We start from the raw sequence: 23,366 nt of genomic DNA, 5'->3' as shown, positions 1-23,366 counted from the left end.
CTCAGTTTCGAGAACAAGCAGCGGGGCTTCGCCGACTTCAGTCCGCAGACATCTGAACCTCTTCCAACCCGGGATCCCCAAGAGCATCCCCAAGTTTGACCAACGTATTCTCGTACACCCGCGCGACGTCCATATACAGATCCTCCTCCTCGTCGTCCCAGAAGCCCTTCCCTGCTCTCCGTGGCCCATTGTGTCCACTCTCGTCCTCCTGTTCTTCATTTCCATCGTCTTGCACGCCCTCTTCCTCATCGACCGCCTTGCTCATGACATCCACAATCACGATGCGTCCTTGTTCAACAAGACTCCTGCAGCGGACCATGTCTGTCCTGCTCATGCCGGCCCGGGGACCATTTTCGAAGCCCGGGAGGGGCTCATGAGTTTCAACGTCCTCGCCTGATAACAAACTGGCAAAGCAGTGATCGAGTTTGCGCAGTATCGCAAACGTGGCGGTGGGTGATGCCGGAAAGCCGGTTACCCATGTGTTGAATTCGCTGGCAATGTTGAGGAGGAAGGGGACTTGGAGGCTTGCTGGGAGGCATCAGCAAGGCGCACCCGTACCTGACAAAAGAAACGCTACTTACGCGTGCCAGACAACCAAATAATGTCAATCACACCCTCGAGATCCTTGCACAACTCGGCCATGGTCTTGTAGCCTTGCACATCCTCGCTGCCCGGCGGGGCGTTGCCCTGTTTTTTGACAAACCGCCTGGTAATGTGTTCCATGCGGCTGGCTACAAAGTGACGCACCTGGTCCTCTTTTGCCGAGCCCGGACGGAGGGCATGGGCGCGTGGGTGCGGCAGGCCGGCGACGGATCTGACGGTGGATGTGCTCGGAGCGGGGGACGGCATTGATGGCGGCATGAACCCGCCAGGGCCGAGAGAGTTTGGGGTTTCAGCCATTTTCGAATTCAGGTACTGCTATGTGCGGGTATATGATATGTTCAAACAGACATTGCATCGTCGTCCTCCTCAGGCCCACAATGTCAACATCAGTTGATGAGTGATGGAGGCATGTGGACGGAGGGGTGACTTTCGATGTCATGAGCGCGGGTTCCATCGACTTATCTTATCAGAGCTCGGCGCCAAGAACTGCCCAAAAACTGTACAGGAATTCCGAGTCCGTGCGTTCCCGAAATTTCACTTTGAGAAGCGCATCACCGAGTTCAACTTTCAAGCTTTCCAGTCGGCGTCACAACTATCAAAACAATACCCACTCACATCACAATGGCTCCCAAGCGTCTCGGCGGCTCGCGCCGCTCCTACAACCCCATCACTGGCGTCTACAATGCGTTCGTCGTTTCGGAGAACGCCCCCATTGTCCGCAGCGTCACTGCTTTCGGCGTTGGTCCTTCCCGCCCCTTTCCATCCATCGCGATTCCTCTCTGACAGACGAGCAGGTCGCCGTCGCATTTCTTGCTACCGGCTGGGCTGAGGCCATTCTTTGGTCTGTATTCTTCGACCCCGCTTGCGCCAACCATTCTGACACATTTCAGCCCGCAGTAATCGACCGAACAACACGATTCGACGAGAAAGAGGAAGCCATTAGCGATGCAGATAAACACTTGTATGAAGGAGGCTTAACGATGCCTGTACGATATGGGTTAGACGGGACCGTCGCTCGATGTCTAGTTCGAGCGATCCATGGGCGGCGTTCGGCGGATCAATCTCAATGCTAATATTTGACACACCTGCCCCTCGCAATCGGCTGCTTGCAACAGGAAGCCCGTGACTATCGACGGGATCAAAAGCCACACCAATCGAAGATCTACTCCACTTCATCATTATTTGCGGCGATCCATTCTCCATGTCCACCCAGAAAGGCAAACTTCGGCGGATCAGACATGTGATGACTGACTTTCTGACATCCATTCAGATGACGCCTCTAGCATACCGACTCCGCCTGGAGCCGCATATATTATCTCAAACCTGAGCGTTGAAGCCATGGACGGCAAGGGCTGCGAGTCGCGTCACAGGTCCGGCGGATGACGGCTCGTCGTCTTGCCATCCCCGACTGTAACATGAGATCTGGCACACCGTGAAGTGGCCATCATGTCACGACAGCGCGGCATCATTCTCGGCCCAAGCTCGAATCAGAAATTAGAGGAACGTGGCCAGGAAAGCGCAATGAACGATGTCTCGGCTGTTTTCTTTGTTCAAAAGTGCAAGCCCTTTGACAAAACTCGAACAGTTTCTGCCGGCGAGAAGCCAGCGGAAGCACAGAAGTTTGCGCTCATTGTCCACTCCGGTCCTGAACAACGCCATCGTCAGCGGGCAGGATCTATTAAAACCGACTTACATCCCTTCCTGACAGGACGTCAGCGTCTTCCAAGCACGACCACACAGAGACGCCACTCACAACGAACTCCAAGCCAGCAAGTCTCAACCAACTAACCCTAGCAAGATGCCCTCCAGAAACAGCCGCCGTGGCATCCACCCACCCGTTTCCCCCGTCCAACCCCCTTCGTCAGTCTACTCACAACAGTCCCAGCCATCAATCCCCGTCTCGCTGCCCTCATCCGCCTCAGGCAAAAATGCAGGCGCAGGCACATATGCCCAGTGCCCATCCATGATCGGCCCGTCCCGGCCCCGCCCCTCTTCCTCCGCCTTCTTCCACGGCATGGCAGTATCCCCGGCTCCAGGTTACGGTGGGCTGGGTGGTTACGACGGGACATACGACCACCACCTCCCTCCCTCCCCAGCCCCGTCTCAAATGCCCTTTCCCATCCAACAACCCCGCGGCTTCTTTCCCAATGCCACCAACGGCGCCGCCGCTGCTATTGACCACGATAACAACAACAACAACGGCAACAACAACAACCTACGCACCAAGACAGAGGCTGACAAACCCAAGTCCAAGGCAAGTATTACCTTCAAGACCAAGACCAAGACCAAGAGCATTACCGGTACAAAGAACCAGGTCCTCAAAGTCAACCCCTCCACCCTCTCCACCAACGCAAAGGTAGGTATCTTCTTGATGGGCACGACGCCCAAGAAACTGGAGAAGGCCGCGCTGGCGCTGCAGGTGAGGAGGAGGTGGGAGAGGGCGGAGAAGAAGAGGGCTCGGAGGGAGCGGAAGCGTGGTGCCGGTGCGGGTGATGGCCGTAGTGGGCATGAGGAGGGGCAGGAGGCTGATGGGGGTTATGGTGATGATGAATGGGAGGTGGAGGAGGGTGGGGAGTGGCAAGGGAAGGAGGAGTGGTGAGTCTGTCATTGTAAGGCTGTGGGGAGAGGGGTGTTGGATGGAGACAAAGGGAAGGGAGTTAGGTGAGGAGAGGGGCAAGGTCATCTTCCTCGGTGGGAGGACTGACCGTTGTGAAGTCCAAATTTCCTGCTTTGGTGCCGAACAGGAGACTCAATTAGTTCTCGGGTATCATACCATACTTGACGAGAAAATAGACTTATGTATTTTGCACTATCTTAGAGAACTCGATCCCGGCTTGCGAAGCTAAAGTGACCATGTTCCGCAACGAAATCGTGATATGGACAAGCGTTGACTCGCTAGAAGACGCTAAGATGGGTGATGTTTCTGGACAATACTCTTTACACGTATGCCTCCCTCTAGATGCCCGCTCTGAGCTCTATCATGCATGACTACGCCAAACGCCCGCTCTCTTCCATGCCGTATCCAGTATTCGCTCTCCTTACACCTAATAGTTACAAATCCCGCCCACATCCTCATCCATTGTCCAACTGCCCGCGAGACCAGGCAGCGCCACCTCCTCCGCCTCGGCGGGGTTGACCTGCAGACCAGCTCCTTCGTCGGGCTTACCAGCAAAGAAGTCATTCTGGCCCTCGGTCCTCGGCTGGCGGCTCATAAACCGCCTCGTCCACTCCTCGATCGCCGGCTCGCCCGTCTCATCCCGCGCCTGCTTCAGGAACGAAATCAGCGCCGTCCCGCCCGTGCCTTTGAGGTTGGCACCGCCCTTGTTCCCAGAGGCAGCAGCAGCAGCGTCCTGTTGAGCGGCGGCGGCGCGGGCATCGTACGCTATGCCTTGCGGCTGAGCGCGCTGCCGCGAGGCGGTCGCCAGGTTGACCTTGTTGCGCGTGGCCTCGGGGCTGCGGCTGCGGGCGCGGACCTCGCGGGAGGGCAGCACAATGTAGCGCGTAACGATGGCAATGTGCTTGTCGCGCAGGGCGCGGAGCATGGACAGGCAGGCGTCGTAGGCGACGCACAGCGGGCGGTTGTCGCTGTGCTGCTCGACAAAGTCGCGGATGTTGGCGACCGCCTGCACGTCGTTAAGGAAGCGTGCGTGCGGGCCCGGCATGTAGCGGCGCATCTCCATGATGAAGTTGTGCTTCGGCGGCGGGGCGCGGCCCACGCGCTCTGCGTCCTGCGTGGTGGGCTTCTTCTCGCCGGTCGGGCGGTGCTCGATGCCGAGGACAATGTCGAAGAATTGGATCAGGCTGCTCTGCGCGTTGCTGCCGCCCGCGTACTGGCGGTACGCCTCGTTTCCGGAACCGTCTTCGTACAGCACGCCGTTGGGCAGGCCTGCCTCGGCCATGTTCTTGCTGCCGGCAAGGAAGGGGCGGATCCGGTGGTAGAAGATGTGCGGGTCGCAGCTCTCGTGCATGCGCTGGAGCAGCGTCGTCAAGTCATCCAAGCGCTCCGCAAACGTGTGGAGGCAGCGCGTCACTGCTTCGGCGTCATTCTCCCGCGCCGCGGCGATAGCGGTCAACATAAGGGGAATGATGGGCGCTCCGCGGGCTTCCATGGCCACCGAGACAAGGTAGAACCATGACTCATCGAGGGCGCCGGTGAAGGTGGTGAGGGTGGCCAGGTTCTCAAGATTATCAATGTCCTCGTCCATGAAGAGCGGCTTGAAATTCCAGAGACAGACAGCCGCGTAGGTGGCGACGGGCGGCACCTCGAGGTGCTCCGACACCTTGAGAAGTGGGACTGAGATGGAAGGCGGCAGGCGGTCGCTGGGACTGTCACCGCCCCAGATGTAGCCGTGGGCCATGAAGCATAACAGCATGTAGGCTCTGCGCCATTCTGCGTCGTGTTCCAAACCGATGGTAGAGAGCACGGGGAGGCGATCGACGACTCCGCGCAGTCGCTTACTGAGGATGAGGCCCTGCAGGTTGGCGACGATGGCCTCCCATTTGTTGTAGTATGGGTCGGGGAGTCTCGTCAACGGCAGGACGTCCGGGAGGAAACCGTGAGTTGGAGATATTCCATAGTCGGCCAAGACAGGGATGGGAGGAAGCATGGTTTCGGGATATGTTTCGTTGGTGTTACCAAGATGAGGTGCAATTAGCCAATGAAGACGTGCGGGTGACAATTATTGAGTCTCGTATGGTAAACCAAAAAAGTCCTGACGCAAGGAGTATACAGAATATGTCCTGTAATACTCCTCAGCCGTGCGAGAACTGGACGGTGGCGTGAGCATGTAGGAGGGATTGAGGAAATGCAAGGAAGAAAATGTGGTTTGAGAAAGAGACGAGATTGATGACTTGAGTTGAACTCATTCACGCTGAACGCAGGGTCTTCTCGGAGGGGCGGGCTTTGTCATCAAACGAACATCAGCGGCCAGAAGTTCGCCCCTCTGTTTCCACTGTTTCTTAATTTCCAAGAATAACCAAACAAATGGTCGTTGAACTTGTGACCTGGTGGAGAATGGAAAATATCGCAGTCTCAGAAGGTCGCTGTTGGCCAGAAAGATAGGGACACCGCATGCCTCCCACTCCGACTGCGGCCGCAGCCGGGAAGCCTTCGCAGCGTATCGCAGTCAAGCCATCGCCAGGTTTCGCTTTCTCGCGGATTTATCGAGAAACTTCGCAGATTTCAAACCAAGCAGAGACCGGTTGATCGGTCAAAGCGCGTTCAATCCAGACAACGTCGGAGAGTTGCGGTGCGGGAGCTTGCGGGATGACCGACCGTTTGTTCCACGATTTGCATGTGGCGGTCCTTGTCCTCAGGTGACCCGAGATCGGCGCCCCGCGATTACCCGGCAGGCAACTCGGAGCTGGGTAAGTCATTATGGAAGGAGCTTTGGCCATCTCTACCCTGGAACCGTCGTCATGGCGCCAAAACACGCGATGTGCGGAGGGGCAGGAAGGCTAAACTTTCCTCCACTTTGGCCGTTTCCAGGTTCGGAACAACACAACGATTTCCGGCCATGCGACGATAACACCGAGCCGCAGTAGCACCAGACAACAATGGTGGTCCAACAACATGTCCTCAACTGGCTCTACAGCGTCCTGACAAGTGTGCGCCGTCCACAATCATCGCAGGATTGAACTCCAGTCGTCGATTGAGGATAAACCAAGCTGACCGAGTCCTCTCGCCCAGGAATACCATGATGTCAACCGGACATACAACGATGTGGCCCAGGCCTTGTCGCAGTATCCGTCGCTGTCCCCCAGGACTGATGTTCACAGTATGTTTCTGCCCGCCTCCCACTCCTGCGAGCTCCAACCTATCTGACCACTCTTGCGCAGCCTTCCCCAATGGCACCTCGGCCCTGCTCCTCCATCTGTCAGGCACAATACCGGTCCTCTTCCGCGGCGCAACCTATCGCTTCCCCATATCACTATGGGTGCCCCATGCTTACCCGCGCGAGCCCCCCCTGGTCTACGTGACCCCGACCGCGACCATGGTCGTGCGCCCCGGCCAGCACGTCGATCCGCAGGGTCAGGTTTATCATCCTTACCTTGTCGGCTGGTCAACCTTTTGGGATGTACGTTGGGCTGGCATGAGGATGATGATCAGGGGAGGCTGATTAACTCGCTAGAAATCCACCATTCTCGACTTCCTTACCATCCTCCAGGGCGTATTTGCCAAGGAACCACCTGTTGTCGCCCGCCAAGGTCCGCCACCTCCCACCCAGCAGACACCTACTCCTCCCCCTGTGCCCCCGCTACCGCCAGATCTCGCTCCAACACCGGCCAGTCGCATGAAATCTGCCAGTCCGCAAGAAGCTAGGCCACCTCCGCCCCCGCCGAAGCCTGGGACTCAAATTGTGCCCCACCAGCAGCCGTCCTCGGCTCCCGTACAACATGTCGGCCCGGCAGCCCCGCCGCCGCCGCCCAAGATTAGCGGTCCTCCAAACCATTCTGTACAGGAGTCGGCAAACATTCCTCAAGAGCAGCCCGCTCGAGCTGGGCCTTCGCGGTATGATGCAGCACCGCCGCTGCCGCCGCAAGCGTCACACCCTTCCCCTTCATCCTCGCCGAGTGGACCACTGTCTCCTCCTGCGCAAAATCTAGGTTCACAACACCCTCCGCAGTACCATGGTCCTCCACCAGCTGGTTTCCGATCAGGCCCGCAGCAGCCACCCTTTCCACCCACCGACCCCCGACGAATAGCCACCTCCACCCAGCCACAGACATACAACGCCTCTCACCCAACCTGGCAACAGCCACCACCTCCCATGCAACCTCAGTCTACGCCCAAACCGCCGCCTCCACCAGACCTAATGGACGACGACTTGACTCTTGCCATCCCCTCACCGTCAACCGTGGCACCACCACCAATTCCGCCCAACCCGGAAAAAGACCATCTCTTACACCAGTTGGCCCAAACCCTTCACGCTTTCCGGCAGAAGACGCGCTCTCAGAACACCGCCTCCCTGCAGGGCCTTCAGGCGCAGCGCGCAGCCATGCTCCATGCCATGACAACCCTGCAGATGGAAGCCGCCCAGCTCACCCAATTAACAAACCTCCTCACCTCCAACACATCCATCCTGCAGGACTCTCTGCGCAAGGCCGACAAAGTCATTCAGGATTCGGCCAGCCACCCGAAGCCGGACATCGACGAGTTGCTGGTCGCGCCGACCGTGGTGGGCAACCAGCTGTACGAGCTCGTCGCAGAGGAGCGCGCGCTGGCGGACGCGATCTTCATGCTCGGGAGGGCTGTCGAGAGGGGCCGGATTGCGCCGCAGACGTTTGCGAAGATGACGAGGGGATTGGCGAGGGAGTGGTATCTGAAGAAGGCGCTGGTGAAGAAGATTGGAAGGGGGATGGGGCTAGCCGGGTAGTACTGGGGCACCTTCTACCCTGGTCATCTTGAAGAAGGGTGGTGAAGTTGTGCGGGCATGGGGGGAGGGGTGATATTGGTGTCCGATGAATTGAAGTGTTGATATGGAACGACTGCGGTGGTTTTGGGCGTGGTATTGCGACTGGAAGCTAAATGCTAGAGCCGCCAAATGCTTCTCATCCCTCTGTCCGGATGGACTTGAACTTCTCATAGGGAGCTTTCACCAGTAGCACACTACAGTTTAAACATCGTTTGTTTGTTGGCGCGAAACTCAGGTATCTACAATCTTCCTTACATCTTCCACTTCCGCTTTCTTGTGTTTTTTCCTCTTCCTCCTTAACTTTGTATTGCTCCCCCTCCCCCTACTTCTGTTACGGATACACATTAGCATCATCTTCTATACGTTACCTTACTTTTATCTTCTCTCTTTGTTCTCTCGACTTACTTGAAATCCTTCATGTCTACCCCGGCCATGTGTCACGCTAACGGGCAAACCAGACCTGGGTTGTACCGTATGCTGCGCTCGTTGTCGGAGAAGGCAATCTATTTGCTGCTGAAGTCTAGTTCGTCCTACCGATTTATCCAGCAGCCTACACAAGACTATCGGCTTCTAATCCTGATCCATCTACCAGTGCTAATGTTGGGAGTCAACACATACTATGGATAACCATCGCATCTCGAAACAATACATACTGTCCCACCCAGGTGCTGATAACTTTGCTCTCCTCCATCATCCAACGGCAAATTGCCGCATAAGACCACGACTCACTACACCGGCGCCTCCGCCCTCTTGATTTCCTCAAGCATGTGTCCACCACCAACAGGCGCGCCAAACTTCTCAATTCTGGCCAAGTCCAGCACTCTCGACGGGCGCGGATGAAGCAGCCGACACTCGGGCGTCGCCACCGGCACAGCCGGCTCAAGGGGCACCACAGACACAGCGTCCTACTCCGAGCGATGAGTTCCCGTCGTCAGCACACCTCGACTTATCTCTCCAAGGCCGTGACCACGGCCATTGCCCCGCCTCATCTCTCCGTCTCTCGCAATACTCCTCCCCATTTGTTCTCCCCGTCTGCCAACAGCAATGCTGCTACCACCAACCTGCCCTCGGTGACCATCAACGGACGCCTTAGCCTGCGAATGAGATGAAGCGAACGCGGGCGCAGGCGCCTCTAAATGCACCAAATACGGCGTAGAGAAAGACGAAGAACTCGCTTGGCGCGCCTTGAACCGCCGCCCAATATCCAGGGCCGCTGCCGCCGCGCGCTGACCCCAGCTCATGCTCTTGCTGGCATGGTGCTGATGATAGTTTCGTGCACCGCCCAATTTGGGGTTGGTAATGTCGTGGGCGTGGACGCGCGCCTGGCTTAGCACGGGCATGGCGGCAGCTGTCTTTTTGTACGACTCGCCAGAAGCTCTGCTGAGGGAGTTTGTATAGCGTGCGCGTTGGGTGGAAGGTGTGTCCTGGTTGATGGATGGACTTTGGGGTGCTTTGCTCCATGCAGTTCTTTCGGAGCCTCTAGGATGGGGGATCATGCGTGCGGCCTGTGTTTGAATGGTTGCAAAGGGGCCTGGTGCAATCTTGGCTGTCTTGTTGAGAAGCTCGGCGGTTTGAGAGGTCCTGGGCTTCGGTGTGATAGCTGCGGTAGACCGGACCTGTTCCTCTGTGCCGTGAGACCTTGAGATTTTCCTTAGCGTGGCCCTGATGGAAGAACTTGACTGGCGTTTGGGGCGGGAGGTGAAGCGGTTTGATGTCTCAAGAGGAGTGACATCGGCGCCCCTGAATCTTGGGATTCGCGAACTGCCATGATTCTTGGAATCTTCGCTTCGGCGTCTTGCTATAGAGAACTTGCTTCGGGTGAAAGAGAATGACCGTATGGTTGGGCCTCCCAACTTCAGCTCCCACGATGGCCGTTGTTTCCCTTGTGGCTGAGTATCGTAATCCGCACACTTGATGGGCATCTTCGCCTGAGCCATGGGACCACCACTGGTCTCTCCGACAGCAGGCTGGCAGATCTCCTCAAACAGGTGAATCTTGTCCATGACCGGCGACTCGTGGACTGCCGCCGCTCCAGTTCCGACAAGTTGTGACGTGATTTCTGTGCCACTATCTAGAATGACCCTGCTGTAAAATGTCTCCAAGTCGAAACGACGGCCAACATCGAGGTTTCTGCGAGCTGCCAAACTGGCGGAAGACGAAGTTTTTCGAACGGTGCTCCGCTTGCTGGCGGCAGTCGTGGTTGACACGATAATGGGCAAGCTCGGACTTGACTTCAATGTGCCCATCTCCATGCGGGTCTTCCATTGAGGCAGATAAGGGGAGTAAGCGGACTCCATAACCTGGCTGCGCTTTTTTGACATATCTTTAGAGTCCTGCGGAAGTCTTCGGATCGGCGACTTTTGAGGAGTGAGCCTCGGACTCGGGCGTATGGTGCAGGCTTCGACCGTGACCGTCCTTGATAGTAGAAGTGGCGGCAACTCTCCTGAGCCAGAGGGCGATGACTCTCTTGAAGCGAGGTGCTTGATATTTCCGCGTCTGGGTGACTGTTCTGCTCTGGTCTGAATGGTTCTCGTGAGCTCATCAACAAGACTGGCTCTGAGTGCTTTGCCCTCGGAGTGCCTAACGGTAGCATGATTATCGTCCGCGGCCCGACAAAACGGAAGCTTACGTCTCGGCCCAGGAGGCTGGACAGAAGCAAGCTGCACTTTGGGGTCGGGGACAGAGAGCCGATCACTCGATATAGAAGTCCATCGGGGCTCCAAACTGCCTATCGTGGTCAGTTTCACAGGGTATCCAGTTCGTGTCCGAGCTGGTGTCCTTGAAAGCGAGGTACTGGAAAGCGTGGTGGTGTTCGGCCCATTTTGCGGCTCAAAGGCTGTCCGCAAATCTGCGACACTAGGGGTTGTATTTTGAAATCCATTCCGTTGCTGACAGAATCTCTGCGACTGCTGACCGCCCCGGTGATGCTGTGGAGGGGACGCCTTCTTGAGGGGATCAATCAAGGGATTCCGAGTGGTTGCATCACGGTCCTTGACAACACGGAGAGCAGAACTGGACCGATTCTTGTGAGCGGACTCGGCATTGCTAGGTCGCGCGGCGGCGGATGAAACAAAAGGAACTGCGAACCCGACATTGCCTTCGTCGTTCAGAATCATGGCGAAGACAGAGCCCTTGGAGTCCACGAGTGCACTAACCAGAGGTTTGTTCAAAGAGCTTCCTCCTGTCCGTGACCAACACTGGATTCCAGCTCTTCCGGCCGTTCCGCTCCCCTGCTTTGAGCCCGTTCTGACGGCCTGGGGGCTTGTTTTCCTGTTGCAACCCTACAACAACTGGGCGGATCGGATTCTTCGGAGACACCAAGTCTCCCAACCTGTCTGAAACTCCCAAGCAAGGGCCCATATTTTCACGGCAGTCGCTTTCAGCTTTGTATAGTCGGTGGTTGACTGGTGTCCGACCTGTCATGTCCTCCAACGGCAGGGTGGCTGCAGAGACTCGATCACGGGCGTCGCTACCGGTTCTTGACGAAGAGACAACGCGCGAGATCGAATTCGGTATCTTCGTGTGACATGAACCTCGGCCACCTGTGGTTAGCTTCGGAGTGTGGCATTGATGCGACTTGGGAAGTGAAAGGTCCATCAGGTCCGCGGGCGGCGTGGAATCGTGGGGTTTGGCGTTGAACACGGAACCGAGCGCCTCGAACTTCGAAACCAATGCGACGAGGGCACCGGAAATCTTGGGAGACAGTGGCAATTCGTGACTGATGTTTGTTTGGCTGTCCATCTCGGAAGACGCTTCGTCGATTCGTTCGAAGAAAGGCGCGAACACATTGTCACAATCAGAGATTTCGCTCGATAGACTCTTGCGGATGCGCAACGGCGCCGGCTTTAACTGTGAATTTGAGAAGTCTCGGGCGAACTGATCTTCGATACACTCCATGGACGGATTTGAATCTGACTTTGCCTTGGCTCGTGGGCTGTTCTGGTGTTGCTCGAGGCAGGGCTTGAGAAACGCGAGAACGTGAGGCGGGCAACGAGCATCTGTAGTCGACAAGACCGTCTCGATAGCGATGGGATCAGGGAGTACGCCTAATCGAGCAACAGCTGCCAGTGTTGCGTGAGGTAAGATTGTGACTCTTCGGGAAGACTCCATGTCGTCCACGAAGAGGCGGCAGGTCGGTGCCGATCCTTCCAGGTTACGACTGCCTGAGTAGCGAAAGGAGCAAGGGTTACATGTGCGGCAACTTCCAAACACCCGACAAACACAGCAAGGAGTAAGGGCTGAGTTGTAATCCGAAGTCGGAAGGTGCGATCTTGGTCGAATTACCTGATCCGGTAACCGCGCTTCCATTTCTTTGATTGGAGAAAGATATTGAAGTCAACGCAGTCTGAGGTTCCAATTGCCCTATCCGGTATAGTGTAACGGTTAACATATCGCGTTTTCACCGCGAAGCTCGGGGTTCGATTCCCCGTACCGGAGGTTTTTTTCTCAGGAAATCTCCTAGTTACGCCACAGACATTAACTAGCAGTAGTTATTCCTAAATCAAAGTTGGGGTTGTTGTGTTTCATGTGTTGCACCAGTTAATTACTCCTACTTGGTGCTATTATCGTAACGTTTATCTTATCCCAGTCATATTTTAAGTCCTCTTCCTACATGGTGCCTTCCTAGGTGAGAAGAAAGAATAGTTAATTAACTTGTTTGATTCAGATGGTGATCTCTGGTATGTCATGCATTTTGCTGCCTGCGCAGCTCGTTTAATTTTTTTCTAAAATTGTTGGTGGCAAAACTGCGTAGTGTTCACTCTCGTTACGACAACCTACCAACTTCTATATCGTCTCTCGGATCAACGCGTTGAAGTTGGAGATAGAAACAGCCAGACAAGAGGAACTGAAAGTTGGAGCCTAGTAAACTGAAAGAGTGTAAGCAGGAGCCAAGATGGACCCCAACTGACTGTTTATGCCCTACCGGCGGACTGATAGAAGTACAAGCTGTTGAGTCTAGATCTCTGGATACACGTCTCTGTGATAATGTTAGAGACATCATAAACCATGCAGCAGCTTCAACTTCAAAACTCACGTCCGTCTAGAGAGCGGCACTTCCAGCCTGACCTTCCGCAGGAGATCAAGATCAATCTCAGCTGTGGCGATGTCGGGCTCACCCGTGGCATCGCCGAGCTCGGCCAAGACCACGCCCCAGGGGTCAACAATCATGCTGTGGCCGTAGCTCACCCGCTTCTCGTTGTGTCTCCCCGCCTGAGTCATCGTCAGCACCAGACTAACAGTAGGGGATGGGTGATCGAGAGCTTGACATGCCTGCGCGGCAGCGATGATGTAGGACTGGGTTTCAATGGCGCGAGCTCTCAAGAGGACTTCCCAGTGTGCCTTTCCCGTCTGGACGGTGAAGGCAGATGGATAGGTGATGATGTCGGCGCCCTGCCGCCTCAGAGCAAGGGTGATCTCTGGAAAACGGAGCTAGACGGCGTCAGTGCGAGAAAGCACGATGAAACGGACTGAGTTGGAACTCACATCGAAGCATATTGTCGAGCCAACCTTTCCCACTGGGGTGTCGAATGGAGGCAGGATCTTCATCCCTGGCTCGACCCATCTGGCGATCAAAACACGGTCAGCCTCGAGGTCGCCCTTCAACCCTCCTTTGTCGCATGCTCACTGGCTCTCCTTGAGGACCGGCCCGCCCTTGATGTCAATGTCAAAAAGGTGAATTTTTTGATATCGGTGCGTAATATCGCCACGCTCGTCGATCCACAAGACCGTGTTCTTGATCCTGTGGGTGCCAAGACCCGGTTCGTGGACCCCCACATGGATGGACAGTTTCTCGCGACGAGCTTCTTCCCGGAGACCCAGGACAAATTCGCTCTCGTGTACTGGCTTGACAAGACGGACCGATTCCTCGCCGGACCCGGCAATGTAGTCGCTTGCTTCGGGGAGGAAGAGGGCCTGTTGATCGCATCAGCAGGGGAAGAGTCGTTGCAAAATGGTGCGACGATGCAGTGGCTAACCTTTGCCCCAGCCCGGACTGCCTTTTCAACGAGAAGTCGGCATAGGGTGAGATTGTGGGCCATGCTGGCCGTTGAGGTCAACTGCCCTACTGCCTGTCCTCATGCCAGGCAGGGAAAAGCAAGGTCAGCTTCAGGGAGTAACAAGAGGTACGGATAGGATTGGCATACAACTCGGGCCATGTTGTTCCGCACCCGCGGCACGCCGCTCAGATCTCAGGTTCTCATAGGTGGGTATGAAGTTCAATGAGAGTCGAGAAATCTTTCCGATTTCCGTATCAGGCAAGTTCACCATGCTGCAGACGAGATGAGGTGGAATAGCGGTTCTGGAAGTAACGATCAGACGACAGCCCCGCACAGCTGAGCGCGGCACATCATTTTCCGAATCCCGACAGGAAATGTGGAGCTTCATCAGCCAAACCTCAACGCCTTTTTCTCGACCAAGCCAAGGCTGATCCAGCGCTTTGCTGATGCTATGCCCTTGCTCATTGAGCGGCCCTGGGCTGGCTACGGGAAATCATTTGTTTTTTTCTCCCACATTTATTTCATTTTGTTTTCCTTCTTCCACTCGTTTTCTCCCTTTCCAGTTTTATCCCTTGCCTTCATTTTACCGCAACCAGCTGCAGGACGGCTCGCCTGCCAAGGATGCCGATTCGTCGATCAACCCTCCCTTGTGAAGTGCCGGCACATGAGCGCCTACGGAGCCACGGGTTTTGCTGATGAGGAGCCGCATTCCTCAGGAGTCAACGTTCACGTTCGTCACTGCATGGCTGAACGCACACTGCAAATTCGGCGCAGGCGCTACTGCGAGGACTGTTCCTGCAGCATCTTGATTAGCGCCAAGTCGAGTGTCACCGAATCGCATCGTAGATTCCAGCTTGTTTCAGTAAAGCCTCTCAGCGACTGTTGCACAAATCGGAGATCCTGTCGGACAAGCAGCCCACGTTGTCCCCAATGTGCCTTGGCAACGGCCATCAGGGCATTTCGGGATGTCCCAACGACGGTTCTGATGACCACCAGGTGTGATACGTATTTGCGACTCACCGGCAGGGACGCAGGGACTCAGGGCCAGAACAGCGCTCGGTGCAATCAGCGAGTCAAGACCGACGTTGTGGTTACCTATGCTACGCTTTCTCAGACCACTCCTGCCCGCATTCCACCAGGGGAACGCAAATGGTCGACCCTTAGGGTTTAGACCGAATATGATAGTTGAGTGTCTGGTGATGACTTCGTGTGAAATCGTGGCGCAGGGTCGGGACGGAACTTCCCTAAGTTCCCTTGGGGTTGCACAACTCGACACTACAGGTACCTCGCAACCCGGTTTTCTCTCCCCTTCTGTTCGAACTAAAATGTGCTATTTAGCATCCAGAGATGTCAGCGCGACTTGTCAGTTGCAGCTTGATCGGCAGCGCAGCGAATTGCGGGCCTATCTTGGGAAGAATACTAAGGGCGCGGCAACAACAATGCTAAGTGGAGATCGACCGATGCGAAACGCGCTTAATCACCTGAATGGCCCACGACTCAGCACACCTCTATTGTCCCCTGCATACTACGTCTTATCGACGTTGCTATTGTTTGAAAACGGCTGCCCCAGTGCCCCAGAGATGAGGGGGATGGCCTGAACCTTGAAATTGTTCTTTGACAGCCAGATTAGGGGTCGCTCTAGGAGCAACTCCTCCATCTCCAAAACAATGAGCTCAACTTCAGGTCCTGGCTGTCATTTGTCACCAGCTCTCAAGCATGGCTCTTGGAGCTCTCATCGTCTTGCCCGTCGACAGACATATAACTGAATTAGACCTGCTGCTCGGCCTGGAATCACCACCAACATCAGCAGATACCGCGAGACTCGCCGTCTCAGCGACTCCTCGCCACCCCGCACTTCACTATCAACAACACCACCATATTGCTCCTCTTTGACCTCTTACCATGAATTACCCGCCGCCGCCTCCCACAGGCTTCAACCCGCTCGTCCAAACGTCGTCCATTCTCTACTCGGACGGCGTGGCCCCAATCCCATTCGGCACCTCCCTGGTCAGCAGTACCTAGATGCAAGCGACCTCCCTGCCCATCCTCTATGGCACCCAGATTGGCGCCAGCTTCATGATGCTGCTCGCCATGACGCCCCAAGCGCGCTTCCACTGGCTGCCCACGCTCATCAGCGTCGCCCCCCTGGCGCTCAACACGGCCAGCACGTCCTGCTCGCCACCTTCTTCACCACCACCTGGGTCGACTTCTACGTCATTGTGTCGTAGGACCCGACCGTGTCCGGCGGTCCGACTACAACCTCAGGGCGGCCGCCACCATCCTGGCCGTCCCCATGACCGTGCCCATCCTGCGGCCCTGTTTGTCCAGGCCTGGTCGATGATGAGGCTCTGCCTATGCTGTACAAGCTGCCGAGGCACGCTCGTGTCGTTGGCCCCTGTCATCGCCACCGTCATGCAGAGCATGATATCCGTCATTCTCCAAACCAGGGGCATCCTGCGGGGGGGGGGGGGGGGGGGGGGGGGGGGGGGGATCTGAGCCGCATGTCCATCGGGGTGAAGAAGACGTATCTGGGGTGCTTCACAGCGTCGATTCGCTGGTTCTGCTTCCTGTTCAATGTCCGGCTCGTCGTGCACATGTGGACCAACAGGAGCATTCTGCCGAGTCTCGAGGGGCTCGAGGCCATGGATGTCTTGGTCATCACCAACTACATTCTGATCTTCGTCCCGGGTAAGTGACCCTGCCTTTCCATCCATCTTCCCCCTTCTCTTTCCTGACCCCAACAAGAAACTGACGATCCTCGATTCCTGTCAGTTATCTTCTCCGTCCTGAATTTCTACGACTGGGAGCCGCTTGGAGCCGGCCTCGCTCACACAACATCCGTCGTCATCGTCCTGCCCCTCGGTACACTCGTCGCCCAGCGCCTCGCCAACCCCGTCCCGGTTCGGCCCCAGGCACGGCACCACTGGCACCACAACGACAGGCGCGACCAAGGGCACCGGGCTGTCTTCCACTTCGTCGCCCTCCTCGCACAACGGCTGGGCCTCGTGTGCCACCACCACCAGCACGGCCAAGCGCCCGCTGCTCATGAGCATCGCGACCGGGACGGCGGCGGCATCCGCCGCGGCGGTAACGAGCAGGGCGCTGTTTCAACGCACATTGCTGCAGATCGTCATCCGAGCGAGGGGTCGGTGGTGTTGGAGAAGGGACGGGCGGCGCACGCTGACCATGGCGACGAATTGGCAGGGAACAGGGGCCACCGAGTTGCGGGGAATCTGGAGCGTGGTGGTGGCGTGAGGGTGGACTGTGCGATTGAGCGGAGAAAGGAGCGCTTGCCGAGCCGTGGCTCTTACGGGGGAGCTGTTGTTCGACGCGTTGGACTGCCCTGTGGAAGGGACAGCGGCGGTTAAATTCAGAGTCCTCCCAGTGTGAATAAAAGGGGTTGGTAATTGGGAATCGGGGTGCGAAAGTCGCGGTATTTGCGGGCTGGGTCATTCAGATAGCATTGAAGCCGGTTTCTATTTATTATCACATCCACTGAGGTCAATGGCGGCCCAGGAAATTTTCTTTCTTCATTTCAGGTACATCTTGTCATGGTTTTAAAGTTGTCATACATAATTCATCCTATACCATCGTGGGCTCTTTACCACCGCTGGGGTCCATCTCGCAGTTTTTACGAAAATATCGAGAATAATTATCCAGCTTAGTTCTTAAACGTTCGTGCTGAGCAGATGATTTGGCTGGCTGTGTCCAATCTTCGATGGCTGCCAGTGGTCACCACAGTAGACAATATTGACGGCCGTAAAGTACGGTAGAAGCAAGTGTCGCAGACATTTGGACGATGACAGGCCGCTGGACCCTCCGAGCTCCCATTTGCAGCCCACGGCGTGAACGACCAATGTCACCAACTCCTCCAAAGAGCTCACTAATTCACACTTTCCTCTTGAGCAGACTCGGCCGGGATTCCCAGGGCCACATCGATGACGCCTCTTGATTTTCTTACTAGCGCGTAACTGAATGGGCAAGGTAAATGATTGAACATGACAAGACATCGCACAGGTTATTTGTTCTCCTCTCTCTTATCCATAATTATTTCCACGTCTTTTTTTAAGTCACTCACGGAACCACTACTGTCCCAGCGACTGCCTCACATAACTCAGCAATAGCGGCCCAACACGCGATGCAATGATGCGGTCGCCCGACAGGCTCGGGTGCACGCCGTCGCGCAGGTCGGACGTGGAGAAGCCCGTATAGCAGTCGGCGATGACGATGGGAGACTCGGTGCTGTTGAGACCCCTGGCCCACTCGGGGATTCGCGCGTTGATTGCCTGGATGCCGTTGTTGTTGAAGGAGGCCGGGATCACCAGGTCGACCTGCCGCGTCACACACGATTTAGCTTCAGTCGGAGTACTGAAGGTATGTAATGAGTGTGGGCAGAAGGTTCAAAACTGACAATGATCTTCATCTTTGGGTTGGCGGCGCGCATAATGCCTACCATCTTGGTGTACGCGGCCATGATGTCGTTGGTGGTGCGGCCGCGGAACACGTCGTTGGTGCCGAGCATGAACATGACAATGTCGGCAGGGGTGCTCTTGAGCCAGTTAGCCAGGTAGTTGTTGGCGATGTCGATGGCCAGCCAGCCTGAGTGGCCCTCGTGGTGCTGATCCCAGTTGGCTGTGTTGGGCTTGCAGTTCTGCGGGTTGCTGTTCTGCGACCCGACGTACTGCACCTGGCCCGCCAGCCCGGCCTCGGCCAACTGGTCCCACACCATGCTGCGCCAACAGGTGATTTCGGTAATGCTGTCGCCGAGGGGCACTGCCATGCCATGTGTCAGTGAGGGCTGGGTTAGAAGAAGGGACCAGTCGACGTACTGATCCTCAGCTTCTGGGCTTGACGCTCGGCAACCTGAACTGGTCCCGCCACTGCCATGCCGGCCAGGCCAGCGGCCGAGAGAATACTGGAGAAGTGCATGCTGAGGATGTTAGGTGAAAGGAGTCAAAGTTGATGGTTTTGGGGACAGTGTCGACTCAGGGAACTGAAGAAGGAAGCAGCTGTTTCTTATCCTATTTGGTAACCCTAAGGCCTGAACTGGATGCATCCCTTCGGTCAAGCGGGTTTACAGCAGAGACAAGCGGGTTTTTCCATTCGACTGAGTGTCGATTTGAGCCGGGGACTAGTTCAACTGGACGCTAACCGTAACCGGTGCCGCACATATATAGGGCTGATACATGGCGACAGCAAGCCCGGACGCAAGGGTGCACTAAGACTACCTGGTTCATATACCGGGTTGAAAGGCCTTGTCCCCATTGGTGGGAGGGTTTGGCCAAGTGACGGTGACTTTAGGCATTATACCGTGGCTCCGAGTCCCATTTACGGTCCCAGACCGTTTCCTTTCCTCCAAGCCGCCTGGTTGGATCCGTAACCGTTAATAAAAAACATGGGTTCTACGCCGGGAAGATGATAAATGGCATGATGGAACTACTGGCTTTTCAATGTATCCCAATCTCGATGTAAATCTCGGCTTTGGGAATCGGGAGCTGGGAATCGGGAGCTCAGCGAAACTAGGTCGAAACGGCGTCGCTTTTTGCGCCCACGATATCACTGGGACCATTCCAACCGTCGCGCGGCGGTAACGGAATGATTTCCCATAGGCGGATAGCCTTTGAATGCCTGAAGTTCCGCGGCTTGAATATGTACAAGTACAAGTACACCATGTTCATCATGTTGCATCACCTTCCCTTGTCTAAGTTTCCAGTGTCACCTAGGTATTGTACCATGGGCTTACTGACTCTCCGGCCTTGCCGCTTCTTGGTCTGGCTCCAAGCAAAGGGCTCGTGACAAATCGACAACCTGCACCTGAACCAGGCGCAGACTACCGAGCGTCAAGCCCAGCTGGACGAGGAAAATTCAGAGAAAATCCCAAGTGAGGAAGCCATACCTCACCTTCTCCAGGCACCACCACATGAAGAGCATGAAATTTCCCGCGGAGGGGGAGCGGTTCAACGAGCTTATCATTTACCCGCAGCTCCAGAGCGCCATGTTCTTTGGCAAGAATATTCCATTGCTGAAGCGGAAGCCAAGGTGGCTGTTGAGGACGACGACTGGAAGCACTTGGATTGGCATCACAACACTAAGAAATGGGGTATCAAGATGATTGACGAGATCAATGAGGACTTCAAGAAGCACAACGAGACGTGGAAATCAGTATTGGTGTCCCGGGAAGGGTTTCGTGCGCCACAACACCGGGAGGGCAAGGAGGTGTGGGGAACCCGTATTGTTTGCTGGGAAAGAAGACAAGGGAGAGTATCTCGGACCGCGATGTACAGGCGACAATGGAACTTCATAGACATCAAAGCCAGCGCAGGCGTTGGTAATGCCACTCGTTTTTGCCAGGTTTTCAAGTAACCTTAGACCCGGGAACCCGAATTAAGACGAGTTGAAGTTGCCTACGGGAAAGTCGAACCATGAATCTGTTTCATCATCGGAGCTCACCGAAGTTATCGAGCGTGCTCGAGATCCCAACCGGGAGCCCGATCGCCGCCCAGGCGTCTTGTCGTTGAATTGCCAACAGTCATACCCGAAATCTACCCCGGCGATAGCGAACATAGCATCTAGATCGCACCCGTCGAGTCTTCGTTCTCCGATGCAACTGACACTTTGCAGATTGCGGAACTGTCCTTGGGACGCGGCTTGGGCAAGACGCATGAATCCAGTTGCCAGTCGCGGAAGCAACCCCTGGGCCTCCACCTTGTCAGCTACCAGGACTTGTAGCGAGACAATGGATTGAGGAAGGAGTCGAGTAAGGATACTGGCATGCTCGTCTGCCGAGTCACCGGCATCGTGGTATGGTAATGTCGCGCTCAGAAGCAAGCTTCGGAGGACGGGAAAGCTGCTCAAGCTGGCCAACAGCTCGGTGGGCGGCCTCCCATTTGCACCTCGCGTCTGCCACCGCGGCGAGATATCGAGATGCAATGTTTGGAGCGTCTCCTTGTTCCTGAATAACTGCGCGACTAAGTCGGATAAAAGGAACTCATCGTCCCTCAAAACTGTTTCAGAGATGTTAGTTGTGGTACGGGTGAGTTTAAAAAATAACAGTGGCTATGCCAAAAGATCAATTCAAGAACACACCAGATTCGTAAGAAAATGTTTCGAGGTTGTCATAGCGAGAGAGGAATGACGCTAGGTCGGACCCGCTCAGCCTGCTATTGGAGATGGAGAGGTTCCGAAGATTTGGGAAGCGACGATTTAGAGGGCCGAGGCCGACAGCATCGCAGATGTCGATATACAAATTTCTGAAAGCCGAAGAAGCCAGCTCGACAATGGCATCTAAACGAGGCTTCACCCTCTCGACGCAACACGTAATATCGAGTGTCTCAATGGGGAGGGTCGAAACGCCGGCCGTCCTCAGAGCTGATGCGGGAACGCACTGGAGAGGTGCACTACAGTGAAGCCGAGGGTCTTGAGATTCGGGAGGCAGGCCAGCAGCAAGCCGAGCAGTTCATCGCCGGAGAGCTGATATTGGTCCGGGGTGAACGGGCACTGCAGCTCTCGGAAAGGACCAACAAAGGCGGAGGCGTCAATGCCACGAACCTGGGCAGCATCGTGGAACACAGCCTCGGCCTCGTCGTCGGAGATGCCGGTGAGAAGGTTGGTGTTGATATGCAGTCGCTTCACCGACGCAGCCCGATTCGGATTCCGTGCCACGGTCCGGAGGAACTTTGCGAGACGCCAGTCAAAGTCATATGTATCTCGCTAGGAAAGACGGAGACTGTATCCCTCATTGCCAATACACCTCAGAGACGGTTGTTGAACAAGTCTGAAGACCCCTAGATAGACTGTAGCCCTGCTGCGCTGGGGCATCGCTAATTACAGGCCCTTAGTGACCGGTATACCAAGGTACTCACTGACACCGTCCATCCTTCTTAGCTCATTTCGTCGTGGATGGGTCGCGCGGCTGTCCCAGAAATCTTATGAGCGCTTCGGTGGTATTCCTGGCATGTCCAGGACGTTGCCCGCTAGTATAGGCACAAACCACCATCAGCTCGGCTTCACTATCAATGACCAAGCATTTTCAAAGTCAATGCCGAAGACATCCGTCGCGCGCTGCACAGTAAATTTGATGTCAAAGAACGTTCACTGTAGCGCCGAAAGGATACCGTGTATCGACGCGTAGGCCAACTTGCTGCGATGCGGCAGAGCAGGAGATTCCCTGGTTAAATGAAACAGCAAGTGCTGGTCATCCAGAAACCCTCCCCAATCCAGTGAGGAAGTGGCAGCGAGGAAGGAATCACTAGCAAAGAATGAGTTTTGTTTGGCTTGGTCTTCCTTCTCACCACAATGCCGAGGATACGATGGCCAGCCCCTCTAGGATAGCCCAAAGCAGGCGGGATATAACCTGGAAGCGCGAAAGAATTACTGTATTATTCTTCTTACACCACAGGGGCGGCTGCCCCGCTCAGTTAGAGCAAGCAGTCCCTCCTCGTTGTTTTACATGCATTGCATCCTCTCGCAGTGCTGCGCTTTCGCAGCTTAAGGGCTACGTAGGCGCTCCCTACAATTCTTCCCATCCAACGGCCCGGAACTCACCTTTCCGGCTTGGTGACGACGAAGTTGTCGGCGGCCATTCGGCCGTGTACGTCATTTTGGGCAGCTCGCGCTGCGCATCCGTAGCTCTAGCGTGGCGCTAGAGCCCTACAAATCTCCTTTTCTTCCTCTTCTTCCTAGGCACCGTTGGGTTCTCATTCCCTTGGTCTTCCGCAGGGTCTCTCTCTGCCCCCTCCCGTTCTAATTCCACCGCAAGCCGGTGATCCTACCGCGCAACTATCCGCGCTGCGTCCGGGTGGTTCCCCAGCGCCACCATTAGGGCGTGTCTGTCTCTGAGGTCTCCCATGTCTAGCTCTGGGTCTGGGCACTTGAGCACTGAGTGGGCGCCGTCTCTGGGGCACGCCCGCAGCGGCAGAGTGGCATGGGCACTCCAGGGACCCGTCTCTTAAAGAGGAACCCTCTTAGGCCAATCGCTCCTATGTGAGATTGTGTCAATAGTGAGCTTCTCGCCTTAGTAAGTCCCTAGTGGGCTAGTAATGGCTGCGCCGGAGGTCGAGCGTGTAGAGGTAGGCCGCCTCCCTGTAGCGGTGTGGGCGTTGTGTGTCCGCACTCTCCATCTGTATTTTCCGGTGGTTCTTCCACTCCTCGATCATACAGTGGGGGTCCAAAAGTCTGGATTCAAGCCCCAACCCAATTTAGGTACGCGACACGACCGCGTTACTATCACCTTTTTTAATCTTCCACCATTCCTCGCCAAGACGCGCAACTTGGCGGTGCCGGACTCGATCTTGATAATATTATTATTCCTACACCGCTGTGCCCTAGGGCGTGCCGGACCTTCAACAACTTA

General features: G+C 55.7%; 11 protein-coding genes and 1 non-coding gene across 12 annotated transcripts; 6 read left to right on the top strand and 6 right to left on the bottom strand.

Moving 5' to 3' along the window:
* Positions 1 to 37: 37 nt before the first annotated feature.
* N657DRAFT_684571 (uncharacterized protein) lies at positions 38 to 900 on the bottom strand (the record flags this gene model as incomplete). Its single annotated transcript, XM_062796694.1, has 2 exons — positions 38 to 528; positions 582 to 900. The coding sequence occupies 2 exons, from the start codon at positions 898 to 900 to the stop codon at positions 38 to 40; spliced, it is 810 nt and encodes a 269-aa protein (XP_062643006.1).
* Positions 901 to 1,224: 324 nt separating this feature from the next.
* On the top strand, positions 1,225 to 1,503 carry N657DRAFT_684570 (uncharacterized protein; the record flags this gene model as incomplete). The annotated part of the gene is made up of 3 exons (XM_062796693.1): positions 1,225 to 1,341; positions 1,398 to 1,444; positions 1,494 to 1,503. The coding sequence occupies 3 exons, from the start codon at positions 1,225 to 1,227 to the stop codon at positions 1,501 to 1,503; spliced, it is 174 nt and encodes a 57-aa protein (XP_062643005.1).
* An 898-nt stretch (positions 1,504 to 2,401) lies between these two features.
* Positions 2,402 to 3,202, top strand: N657DRAFT_637415 (uncharacterized protein; the record flags this gene model as incomplete). The annotated part of the gene is made up of 1 exon (XM_062791505.1): positions 2,402 to 3,202. The coding sequence occupies one exon, from the start codon at positions 2,402 to 2,404 to the stop codon at positions 3,200 to 3,202; it is 801 nt and encodes a 266-aa protein (XP_062643004.1).
* A 445-nt stretch (positions 3,203 to 3,647) lies between these two features.
* On the bottom strand, positions 3,648 to 5,210 carry N657DRAFT_582000 (Indoleamine 2,3-dioxygenase; the record flags this gene model as incomplete). The annotated part of the gene is made up of 1 exon (XM_062789580.1): positions 3,648 to 5,210. One exon carries the CDS (start codon positions 5,208 to 5,210, stop codon positions 3,648 to 3,650), a length of 1,563 nt encoding a protein of 520 aa, XP_062643003.1.
* A 949-nt stretch (positions 5,211 to 6,159) lies between these two features.
* On the top strand, positions 6,160 to 7,979 carry N657DRAFT_637413 (UEV-domain-containing protein; the record flags this gene model as incomplete). Its single annotated transcript, XM_062791504.1, has 4 exons — positions 6,160 to 6,210; positions 6,293 to 6,380; positions 6,442 to 6,680; positions 6,735 to 7,979. The coding sequence occupies 4 exons, from the start codon at positions 6,160 to 6,162 to the stop codon at positions 7,977 to 7,979; spliced, it is 1,623 nt and encodes a 540-aa protein (XP_062643002.1).
* Positions 7,980 to 9,178: 1,199 nt separating this feature from the next.
* N657DRAFT_532653 (uncharacterized protein) lies at positions 9,179 to 9,706 on the bottom strand (the record flags this gene model as incomplete). Its single annotated transcript, XM_062787744.1, has 1 exon — positions 9,179 to 9,706. A coding segment is annotated over one exon (528 nt), but the record flags the coding sequence as incomplete, so codon positions are not given.
* Positions 9,707 to 12,383: 2,677 nt separating this feature from the next.
* On the top strand, positions 12,384 to 12,455 carry N657DRAFT_t155. The gene has a single exon. It is a non-coding gene; the product is annotated as a tRNA-Glu (tRNA).
* A 218-nt stretch (positions 12,456 to 12,673) lies between these two features.
* Positions 12,674 to 14,302, bottom strand: N657DRAFT_650328 (carbon-nitrogen hydrolase). The gene is made up of 8 exons (XM_062793915.1): positions 14,162 to 14,302; positions 13,994 to 14,086; positions 13,645 to 13,931; positions 13,503 to 13,581; positions 13,290 to 13,448; positions 13,054 to 13,229; positions 12,943 to 12,996; positions 12,674 to 12,886 (listed from the first exon to the last, which is right to left on the bottom strand). The coding sequence occupies exons 2-7, from the start codon at positions 14,054 to 14,056 to the stop codon at positions 12,975 to 12,977; spliced, it is 786 nt and encodes a 261-aa protein (XP_062643000.1). The 5' UTR covers positions 14,057 to 14,086; positions 14,162 to 14,302; the 3' UTR covers positions 12,674 to 12,886; positions 12,943 to 12,974.
* A 1,309-nt stretch (positions 14,303 to 15,611) lies between these two features.
* On the top strand, positions 15,612 to 16,908 carry N657DRAFT_707841 (uncharacterized protein). Its single transcript, XM_062797397.1, has 2 exons — positions 15,612 to 16,636; positions 16,787 to 16,908. Exon 1 carries the CDS (start codon positions 16,037 to 16,039, stop codon positions 16,508 to 16,510), a length of 474 nt encoding a protein of 157 aa, XP_062642999.1. The 5' UTR covers positions 15,612 to 16,036; the 3' UTR covers positions 16,511 to 16,636; positions 16,787 to 16,908.
* On the top strand, positions 16,516 to 17,542 carry N657DRAFT_693829 (uncharacterized protein; the record flags this gene model as incomplete). Its single annotated transcript, XM_062797245.1, has 2 exons — positions 16,516 to 16,702; positions 16,787 to 17,542. 2 exons carry the CDS (start codon positions 16,516 to 16,518, stop codon positions 17,380 to 17,382), a joined length of 783 nt encoding a protein of 260 aa, XP_062642998.1. The 3' UTR covers positions 17,383 to 17,542.
* Positions 17,543 to 17,956: 414 nt separating this feature from the next.
* Positions 17,957 to 19,185, bottom strand: N657DRAFT_650327 (carbohydrate esterase family 3 protein). The gene is made up of 3 exons (XM_062793914.1): positions 18,844 to 19,185; positions 18,426 to 18,787; positions 17,957 to 18,345 (listed from the first exon to the last, which is right to left on the bottom strand). Exons 1-3 carry the CDS (start codon positions 18,941 to 18,943, stop codon positions 18,100 to 18,102), a joined length of 708 nt encoding a protein of 235 aa, XP_062642997.1. The 5' UTR covers positions 18,944 to 19,185; the 3' UTR covers positions 17,957 to 18,099.
* A 1,175-nt stretch (positions 19,186 to 20,360) lies between these two features.
* N657DRAFT_707835 (uncharacterized protein) lies at positions 20,361 to 21,712 on the bottom strand (the record flags this gene model as incomplete). The annotated part of the gene is made up of 2 exons (XM_062797396.1): positions 20,361 to 21,018; positions 21,532 to 21,712. Coding segments are annotated over 2 exons (801 nt in total), but the record flags the coding sequence as incomplete, so codon positions are not given.
* Between the last annotated feature and the right edge of the window lie 1,654 nt (positions 21,713 to 23,366).

Source organism: Parathielavia appendiculata, assembly GCF_033297405.1.
Source record: "Parathielavia appendiculata strain CBS 731.68 unplaced genomic scaffold N657scaffold_29, whole genome shotgun sequence".
NCBI classification, from domain to species: domain Eukaryota; kingdom Fungi; phylum Ascomycota; class Sordariomycetes; order Sordariales; family Chaetomiaceae; genus Parathielavia; species Parathielavia appendiculata.
This window is presented reverse-complemented; position numbering and strand designations above follow the sequence as displayed.

What these genes read in the sequence shown, in the direction of transcription:
- N657DRAFT_650327 (XM_062793914.1), bottom strand. Translation starts at nt 18,943, where the DNA reads ATGCACTTCTCCAGTATTCTCTCGGCCGCTGGCCTGGCCGGCATGGCA. An exon ending in AGCCCAGAAGCTGAGGATCA is followed by an intron (nt 18,788 to 18,843) that starts GTACGTCGACTG and finishes ATGGCATGGCAG; the next exon opens with TGCCCCTCGGCGACAGCATT. An exon ending in ACCCAAAGATGAAGATCATT is followed by an intron (nt 18,346 to 18,425) that starts GTCAGTTTTGAA and finishes GTGACGCGGCAG; the next exon opens with GTCGACCTGGTGATCCCGGC.
- N657DRAFT_707841 (XM_062797397.1), top strand. Translation starts at nt 16,037, where the DNA reads ATGCAAGCGACCTCCCTGCCCATCCTCTATGGCACCCAGATTGGCGCC.
- N657DRAFT_650328 (XM_062793915.1), bottom strand. Translation starts at nt 14,056, where the DNA reads ATGGCCCACAATCTCACCCTATGCCGACTTCTCGTTGAAAAGGCAGTC. An exon ending in CCGGTCCTCAAGGAGAGCCA is followed by an intron (nt 13,582 to 13,644) that starts GTGAGCATGCGA and finishes TTTGATCGCCAG; the next exon opens with ATGGGTCGAGCCAGGGATGA. An exon ending in ACATCATCGCTGCCGCGCAG is followed by an intron (nt 13,230 to 13,289) that starts GCATGTCAAGCT and finishes ACGATGACTCAG; the next exon opens with GCGGGGAGACACAACGAGAA.